The sequence below is a fragment of the Rhineura floridana genome, chromosome 13 (assembly GCF_030035675.1).
Source record: "Rhineura floridana isolate rRhiFlo1 chromosome 13, rRhiFlo1.hap2, whole genome shotgun sequence".
Lineage (NCBI taxonomy): Eukaryota > Metazoa > Chordata > Lepidosauria > Squamata > Rhineuridae > Rhineura > Rhineura floridana.
In genome coordinates, this window is record NC_084492.1 from 41,272,275 (window position 1) to 41,281,718 (window position 9,444).

Below are 9,444 nucleotides of genomic sequence, written 5' to 3' on the forward strand. Positions count from 1 at the left end.
TTCTCTAGCTGCCACAGGGCAAATCTTCTGCAGGGGATGTCACTACGGTTGCAACTTGCATGGGTGTGTGTGTGTGCACACGCACCTGACATGCCAAGGCTGGGGTGGGGGTGGCTACCCCAATTTCACTGCCCCCCTTCTGCAGCAGGACTGGGGAGCTGCAAGGCTCCGAAAGGGTTAACGTGCAGGCAGTGTTTGCTCCAGATGTTTGGAGCCAGACCATAGCTGTGTTGGGGGGCGTCCTGGGAGGGAGGGCAGCCCTCCCTGTCAGCCAATGGATAAAGGCCTCCATGTTGACACCCAGTTCTTGGCTGGAGATCTGCAAGGGGGCCGTGTCTTGCTCCTGCCCGCCTGCCCCACATAAAAGGGTCCCAGGCAGGCTCCCCTCTTCCCATCCAGCAGCTCCAGAGCAGGGAGAGTGGCCTGCCAGCTGCATCATCACTGCAGGTCTCTGGTCCACTCGCCCAACCTTGCCAGCACACGCAGCCGCATCTGCCCATCTGAGGGTGTCTCAGGTAAGGCACTCCATGGCGTGACACCAGTCAGCGCAGGGGTCTGAGCCAGTCCCCAGAGTTCTGGGTTGGAGGGCCAGCAATGGACTCCTCTGCTGGGAACAAGGGCGGCGTGAATGGCCAGAGTAAAGTGACGGAGGCAGGACATGGGGCCCCTTCTTGGCATGCGCCTTCCCCCACCAGGATGTAACCACCCTGGAGAGTAGGGGTGTGTGACCTGACCAGGCCCACTGGAAGCACCTGGTGCAGCAAAGGACTAGCGGCATCCTGGGCCAGGGGGAGGCTTTGCAGAAGGAGCTGAGTTTGGGCTCCTGGAGAGAGTGGGGGGCTGCAGGGTGTGGCACCGTGGCCCCAGGCTGGCCAGCCAGCTCATGGGTCTGGGGGAGCCTGGATGTGAGGTGGCTCTGGTGGGGGACTCAGGCTGGCCTTATCTGGGGAGGCAGAGAAGGGCCCCGTCGCCTGTGACTGGGGCTGCCTTTTCAGCCAATGCGGAGAAGTTCCTTGGCCTTTTGCAGCTGGCGATGGCAGCGTCTTGGCAGCCTCTGCCTCTCCAGTGCCCGCCTTCTGCCTGCCCCCCCTGGCTGCCTCTTGCAGCTCTGCTGGCTCCTTGGCCACCTCCCAGCAGCTTGGCCCCCTCCACTCTCTCCAGCTGTGCCCAGATGGCCCTTTGGCCAGGGGAGGGGGAGGAAAGGGGCAAAGGCGCCGCTCACTGGGGGTGAATGCAGGGGCCCCTTCCCTGCCTTTTCCTCTGTGTCCAATGTGGCTGGTCTTTGCCCAGCACTCCCAGCAGGGCAGTCCATACTGATTAGCCCTCCCCACTCCCTCCCACCCCCCACTGCCAGAGGTCCCCCGGCTGTCTGGGACTGAGACTCAGATTTTGGCTTCTTAAAAGGGCTTTGAAAAATTACTTCCTTTTGCTCTTAATCTGCTTCTGTACATTAAATCGACTTCATGGTCTCACTGTTTAAAGATAAATAGCCTAAAATACTTTACAAGATTCTTCAGCGTAAACTGACATTTATTTGCACTCCCCTTTTGGAGTTCTCACAGCGCTTCACCTATGTTCTCTCAATAATCCTAACAGCAACCCTTCAAGGTAGGTCAGCATTATGCTGAGGAGGGATCCAAAATGGTGCCTCTGCCTCTCAGGCACAGCGACACAATTATGTCTGGAAGGGAACTCAAGCAGCCTCCCCCCCATGCCCACAGCCGTGCCTTCATTCACGTTACCCCCACCCCCATGGGGAGGAGGGCTTAGAGTGCAAACACATTTCTCCATCCACCCAGGCTGGCCCCTGCCCACCTGCAGCTCCCTCCCCCCCCCACTTCTCTATCCTGCTTTATCTGTTGCCTGCTGTGGGGCCTGCGCAGGAGAGGCGTGGCTGGTGTGGCTCCTGGACATTGCGTGCTCGTGGCCATGTCTCCAGCCAGCTCTGCCAGGGCCGGCTATCAAAGGAGAGTGGACTAGCTGCTTAGGGCTGAGAGCACAGTGGCCAGAGGACTCTGGCCAACCTGCCTCTTTGTGTCTCCCTTCCAGAGATGGATTCCTACCTGATCCAGGTGAACGGCAAGAAGTCCCTGCCCTCCATCCTTGATGTCCATGTCAGCCTCAATGGGAAGGCCCCTTCGGTGGGCCGGGGAAAAGGCCGCAAGCCCCACTGGGCGGTGAGGGCCTCTGACATGTCTAAGAGGACCTTCAACCCCATTCGAGCTATTGTGGACAGCATGAAGGTGGAGCCCAACCCTCAGAAGCCCCTGATTTCTCTGTCCATAGGTGAGCCAGGGGGCCACAGGGAGCGGGTGGGGTGGGGCTCCAGCTGATGCTTTGAGGCTACCCCAACTCCATGACCACGGACACGCCTGCCTCTCATTTCCCCATAGGGGACCCCACAGTCTTTGGGAACCTCCCCACAGATGATGAGGTCACAGAAGCGATGAAGGAGGCCCTCGATTCTGGGCGATATAACGGCTATGCCCCCTCAGTGGGTAAGTTCCAGGTCCAGCAGGAGGGGTGGATGGAGAAGGCACACAGGGCAAGGGTGGCCTCCTGGCTGCAGAGGAAGGCTCTTTCCTGCAGCAGTTCTGCAGGGTGCCCCCATGGCAAGAGCCAAGTAAGTCTATGTGGGGAAGGCACTTACTCAGAGAGGAGCACCGGGGGGATCTTAGTGAAAGATCCAGGTCAGCCACAAGCCACGAGGCAGAGCCAAAGGGGTGGGGATGGGATGGGAATGGGACCCTCCCCAACCTCAGAATGGAGCTCAGCGGTGGTCTGGCAAGGGGCCAAAAATAAAAATGAAATGGACTGCCTTCAAGTCGAAGGGACTTATGGTGACCCTCTGAATAGGGTTTTCATGGTAAGCGGTATTCAGAGGGGTTTTTACCATTGCCTCTCTCTGAAGCTGAGAGGTAGTGACTGGCCCAAGGTCACCCAGTGAGCTTCATGGCTGTGTGGGGATTCAAACCCTGGTCTCCCAGGTCGCAGTCCAACACCTTAACCACTATGCCACCCTGGCTCTCCGGCAAGGGGCCAAGGCCTTCACTTCACTGTCTCTCCAGCACAGCAGGGAGGCTTGTGGCACCCTGAAGACTGACTGGTTTGTCATGACATAGATTTCCATGTACTTGCATCTGATGAAGTGGACTGCTGTCCACAAAAGCTTATTATGCCATAATAAATTGGCTTGGATTGTAACTACTGGAGCCCTACTCCGAGTAGATCCATTGACATTAATGGAACTAAGTTAGTCATGTTCACATAGACGTTGATCTGTTTTAATGTTTTTAGTTAGTAGCTGTTTTAATTGTTTTAAATCTGTTTTTAATTATTTGTTTTTAAGTATTCATTGATAATGTTTTTTGTGAAGTGCTTACAGGTCTACATTTAAGAAGTATATAAATGTTATTAAATAAAAATAAACAAATAAATAAAACTTCTGTGGATCTACTCTGAGCAGGGCTAGTATCGGCTATGCCTCTGGCCTAGTCCTTAAGAACATCAGAAGAGCCTCCTGGATCAGGGCAAAGGGGCCCGTCTAGTCCAACATCCTGTTCTCTCAGTGGCCAAGCAGGTGCCCCCAAGGGAGAAGTGCTCCCTCCCCAAGCAATCTGCGGTGCCACAAGAGTGCTGCTTGCTGCTGCTGCAAAAGACTAACAGAGCACCTCCTCTGGCAATCCCCAACACAGGTTACTTGTCTTGCCGGGAGGTGGTGGCTGGCTACTACAACTGCCCAGAAGCCCCCTTGGAAGCCCAGGTAACTATTATTATTAAATTAAATTGACATCCTGCTCTTCCTCCCAGTAGGAGCCCAGGGTGGCCACTAAGCGTGCCCTTGCAAGTATTGCCACCTGATCCTATCTAATGGGACCCCCACACACACACACACTCCTTCTCCCAGCCCACCCCAGGGTCCTGGGAAGGCATTTCCAGAAGGAGCTGATGAAGAGACCCTTCCCCCATCCTCCCCCCCACCCGCCCCTCCCTCTGCCTTTGTGGTTCTTCTGGGCTAGTCATTCCTGCCTTGTTGGCCAGCCTACCCTAAGCAGAGTAAGTAGCCTTTGTTGCCCCCCAGGCTCACGGCCACCTGCCCCACCCTCTCCTTCTTCGCAGGATGTGATCCTGACCAGCGGCTGCAGTCAGGCCATTGAGCTGGCCTTGGCGGTGCTTGCCAATCCTGGGCAGAACATCCTGGTGCCGCGTCCTGGCTTCTCCCTCTACAAAACCTTGGCTCAGTCCCTGGGCATCGATGTCAAGTTCTACAACCTCTTGGTGAGCTGGGGGCAGAGGGGGGCACAGCATACCACGGTGGGGCACGGCACAGCAGGCCCTCCTCCTGGCAGGGCCCTCCACCTGTCTCTCCCACAGAGCCCAGCTAGAAAGAAGGGCTGCCTGGTGACCCGGTTTCAAGGTCTGGAGAACTGTGCTTCTCCTCCAGCTCTGTGGACCAGGCAGGGCTCTCCAAGAAGATCGGGGAGGCTGGTGTTCTGGCCAGCTGGCAGTACCCCCCTATTGCCTCCCCAGCACCTCTGGCCCGTCCTGAGCCCAGGAGGCCCCAAGATGTGAGTGAGCAGATAGTCGCTGTCTCCTGGTGCCAGGCTGGAGGAGGCATTGCTCACCCTCCCCTCTTCCTCACCACAGCCAGAGAAGTCATGGGAAATCGACCTGAAGCAAATGGAGTCACTGGTGGACGACAAGACGGCTTGCCTGATTGTGAACAACCCGTCCAACCCCTGTGGCTCCGTCTTCAGCAAAAGCCACCTGCAGAAGATCTTGGCAGGTGAGCCTCCCCCCTCCTGGTCTCCGGTCAGTGTGTGCTTCTGCAGCAGGCCTTGGGCTGCTTGGCGCCAGAGCTGCAGTTGCCTCCTGGTCTGAGTGGCTGACGGGGCTCCTGTCTTTCTTCCTGCCCAGTGGCCTCCAGGCAGTGCATCCCCATCTTGGCCGATGAGATCTACGCGGAGATGGTGAGTGAGGCGGACATTCCCCTGAGCATGGGCAAGCAGGACCCTTCTTCCCAGGAGGAGCCCCCTCCCACCTGACACATGGCGGGAGGGGGGCAGCTGGAGAGGATGTCTGCCTGAGATGGCTCGCCCCCCCCTCATCAGAGCCAGCTGCCAATCCAGACCCAGAGCACTCCCTGCTCCACACAGCCCAGCAGCACTCAAGCCCCCCGGGTCTGCCTGCCTGTCTTTAAAGCCTTTCCTGGCTCCTTCTGTACCCCCAGGTGTTTGAAGACTGCAAATATGAGTCCCTTGCAAAGCTGAGCACCAATGTGCCCATCCTGTCCTGTGGAGGCCTAGCCAAACGGTGGCTGGTCCCCGGCTGGAGGATGGGCTGGATTCTCATACACGATCGCCGGGACATCTTTGGGAAAGAGGTAAGTAAGCAGACCCTGGTGCTGCCCATCCCTTCTGCTTCTGGTCCAGCAGCTGACCTGGTGGAGCAAAGTAGCTCATCCCCCCCCCACCCCTTTGCAGCCGCTCTCTGAGGCCTGACCAGCTTCACGGGCCCTTCATGCCCCAATGGGCCCTGTTTGTGCAGGCTACGATGTCAAGGAAGCAGCTCCCCCACCCCGCCCCGCCCTGAAGCCTGGCAAGGGCAAGCCTCCTCAAGTTGTTCCCCCCAAACGTGCTCTGACAGCAGCTGCCTCCTGAGAAGGCCAAGGAGGCACCTGCAGGTGGGCCCTGCTTTCTCCCACCTTCCCAGCGGTGCCTTTGGTTTGAACCATGAAGGCCACGTTAACCACGGGAGGACTCTTGCTGTGGCTGACGAATGGGCTGGGCTGTCTTGCTCTGTTGGATTTTTTTATTATGATTAAGGTTTTACTTCATAGCAAGAAAACATAGATCAACTACAGCCTAACATACAGGTCCAGCTCAGAGCAAACTACACTATCAGCACAAAATATCATAACCAATGCAAAGCTGCAATCAGAGCAGCACATCTTTAGCCACCTGGGGCAACACCCCTCCGCCAAGCTGTTCAAAAGATAGCCCCTCCAGAGCACCCTCTGTGCCAGCAGGTGATAGGCAACACTTCCCTGGCTGTTCACCTTGTTGGATCACCTCTGGGACCAGGTGCCGGCCCTCCCACTGAGCTCTCCTCTGCCCGTCTGTCTTCCAGATCAGAGACAGTCTCCTGCGGCTCAGCCAGAGGATCCTGGGGCCCTGCACAGTGGTCCAGGGAGCCCTCGGCCGCATCCTCCGTGGGACATCTCCTGAGTTCTACCACAACACCCTCAGCTTCCTCAAGGTACATCCCCCTTCTTTTCAAGGACCAGGAGTGGGCTCAAGTTACAGGAAGACAGATTTCGGTTCAACATCAGGGAAAAATCTCCTAAGTGTTAGAGTGGTAGGACAATGGAACCAATGACCTAGGGAGGTGGTGGGCTCTCCAATACTGGAGGCCTTCAAGAGGCAGCTGGACAGACAACTGTCTGTCGGGGATGCTTTAAGCTGGATTCCTGCATTGAGCAGGGGTTGGACTAGATGGCCTTCTTGGCCCCTTCCAACTCTACTGTTCTGTGATTCTATGGTGCTGTAATATGTGTACTTCAATAAAAGAAAAGGAACAAATCCATGAATAAAAGCAGAGCTGGAACTGAAGACTGGCTAGAAAGGGGCAGGGAGAGAAAGGGACAGGGAGAGCCTATGCCCCACAGAGCTCCTCTTGCTCATATTTTCCAACCTCTTGGGTGATGGGAAGGGGCCATGTGACTCTTCTTACCCTGAGGAGCAGCACTGGCTGGGGGGTGGGTGGCTGAACACTGACTACCCCCCAGTGCCTTTTGCTAAGGATGACCCTTGCAACCAATTGGTTCACTATAATCTGGCTTGGCATTAATTGATCAGTGAAGCTGTTATATTTAAGTCAGTTTGCATATTTATGAGGTCTCTGTTTAAGTTCTTTTTTGAAGATACTGAGGAAAGAGCACCTTTTCTGTGGTGCGCTCTTGTTATACATGACAGAATCAACCATTTTTGGAAGGAAGGGCCCAGCTCCGTGGCAGAGCCTCTGCTGTGCATGCGGGAGGGCCCGTTCCAGCAGCAGCATCTCCAGATAAGGTGGGACAGGCTGCTGCCCAAATCCCTGGAGAGCTGCTGCCGGTCAGTGCAGACAATACTGAGCTAGACAGGCCACTGATCTGACCCAGCATAAGACGGTTTCTTATGTTTCCGGGTTCTTGTGAAAGCTTCCCTGTTCGGTGTGCATCTAGAAGTGGAAATCTAGAATCTAAAATATTCTCCCCCAGAACACACCAGAGCCAAAAACAGTTTCAAAAGTTTGGTGAGGAGCCAAAATTCATGGCACACAGAAAGAAATGGCAGCCAGGGAGAAATGCACAGACCAGGAGCATTGGGAAAAGAGCGTAGCACAAGTGCAGATGCTGCTGGCAGGCAGATGTTTGCTTTTTTGTAGCCCCGTTAATTCTTGGGATGGGCGAGTTTAAATCCATTGGTGTCAATGTGCCCTTGAAGCCTTGCCTCACAACCAGAAGCCACAGCCCTGTCAGGTGTTCCCTGTGGCAAGGGGCCCTGAGATGCTGAGTCCTGCAGTGTGACCTGATTCTTCTGTGTCCTGAACCTTGCAGTCCAACGCTGACCTCTGCTTTGCTGCCCTCTCCGCTGTCTGTGGGCTGCAGCCAGTCCGTCCTTCAGGAGCCATGTACCTCATGGTGAGTGGCGCTTCCTGCCCCAAGAGGGCACTTGCAGAGCTCCAAGGGTGCCACCTGAGGCTGGCCAGAGGGGCCGACACCACCCAGGCCGTCTTTTACTCAGCGCTTCCCTTCCTTGCTGCAGGTGGGCATTCAGATGGAGCACTTCCCAGAGTTCGAGAATGATGTGGAGTTCACAGAGAGGCTCATCGCGGAGCAGTCAGTCTTCTGTCTGCCGGCTACGGTAAGCATCTTTCATTGCAGGAGGGCTCTGGCATGCAGGTGCATGAAGAAAGGTGACCCCTTTTGAGCAGAATCAGCAAAGGTCAGATGTCGGTTTGGGCCAGGAAGGGCTCATCCCACCCCTCTGAGTGTAAGAACACCATGACATGCCTCATTGCGGAGTCCAGACAGGCTCCTTTATGCCGGAGGAAGCCAAGGTGGTGCCCTCCAGGGGCTGCTGGGCTGCATCTTTGTTCTTCACTGTTAGCCCTGGAGGGCCCCACACTGGCTGCCTTTGGTCTGCCCTAACTGGCAACAGCCCTTCAAGATCTGGGGCAGAGAGCAGCCCCTCCCCAGGAGGACCTTCTGCATGCAAAGCAGGGCTACCAGCCCCCCTTCCCCCCAAGCCACCCCAGGCGCCCACCCCAGGCGCCCTCTGCTGTGTTAGCGTCAGAGTCTGGGGGCCACGGGGGCACCAAGGCACAGGCGAAGGCCGCTCAGGGGTCTCTGGCACTTCCTCTTTCCTGGTCTGTGGGGCAGCTGCTGCTGCTGCTGCTACCGAGGGAGGGAGGGAGGGAAGGGCTCCTCAGGACCAGTGCTGTGGTCCATGGCCCGGGCTGCCCCCGGCTCAGCTGGGCTCTCCTGTTTCTCCCGGCAGTGCTTCGAGTACCCCAACTTCTTCCGTGTGGTGATCACGGTGCCTGAGGAGATGATGGTGGAGGCCTGTCGACGCATCCAGCAGTTCTGTGAGAGGCACTATGAAGGTGGCGAAGGATCCCAGGACCTGGAATGTGACAAGTAGCGAGGGCCCCACACCCACGCCCGCCCGCCTACCTGCCTCCACTCCGTCTGCAGTGCATCATGCTCACAGGGCCTGGCTGGCCCCTGCCCACTGCCTCTGCTCCCCTCCTGTGTGCCGCAGCCTCCAAAGACTCCCCCCACCCCCTGCCATGATGCTTGTCTGGAATTGGTCCCTCTTCAGCCCACAGTGTGGAGGATGCACACAGAGACACTCCTTCCCTGCTGGAACCCCCCTCCCAATGCCCAGGGCAGGGGCAGGCGAAAGAACCTCAGCGGGTGGCACTGGGCATTGGGGGCTCCTGCCAGCCTCTGCAGTGGCGTGATGAGCTGTCGCTGGAGCCTCTGGGATGCCCATGGGAAAGGCCCTGCCCCACCTCCCTAACTGGAGCCGAAGGCCTGGAGGCCCACCTGTCCTTCTGCAGAGGCAGCGCTGAGCCCTGGGCTTGTTGCACAGGCCACAAGGAACACCGGGGTCCCCCCTCCCTGGCCCCCTTCCTCTGCTGCCTCTTTGAAGTTAATAAGTTATTATACCTTTTGTATGAATAAATGCATGGAAAATAGTGATCTTCTGCAGAGGACTGGCTTTCTTTTGTGTGTGTGTGAAACTCCCTTCTACCACCACCACCAAGAAAAGCTGTAGCCTGGGAAAGACCCAGAGAGAGCCGGACAGCTGCCACTGCGAGTGAGCGCAGTTTCAGCAGGTGTGAGACCAGCTTCTCACCTTTCCATTCCTGCTAGGGCAAGGCAGGCAGGATGGGAGC

The 9,444-nt window shown here is 56.8% G+C and overlaps 1 protein-coding gene across 1 annotated transcript; it reads left to right on the plus strand.

Moving 5' to 3' along the window:
- Nucleotides 1-378: 378 nt before the first annotated feature.
- Nucleotides 379-9,243, plus strand: TAT (tyrosine aminotransferase). Its single transcript, XM_061594197.1, has 12 exons — nucleotides 379-515; nucleotides 2,050-2,286; nucleotides 2,394-2,498; nucleotides 3,696-3,763; nucleotides 4,120-4,278; nucleotides 4,648-4,786; nucleotides 4,918-4,970; nucleotides 5,231-5,383; nucleotides 6,130-6,258; nucleotides 7,598-7,681; nucleotides 7,806-7,904; nucleotides 8,541-9,243. Exons 2-12 carry the CDS (start codon nucleotides 2,052-2,054, stop codon nucleotides 8,682-8,684), a joined length of 1,368 nt encoding a protein of 455 aa, XP_061450181.1. The 5' UTR covers nucleotides 379-515; nucleotides 2,050-2,051; the 3' UTR covers nucleotides 8,685-9,243.
- The last annotated feature ends 201 nt before the right edge of the window (nucleotides 9,244-9,444 follow it).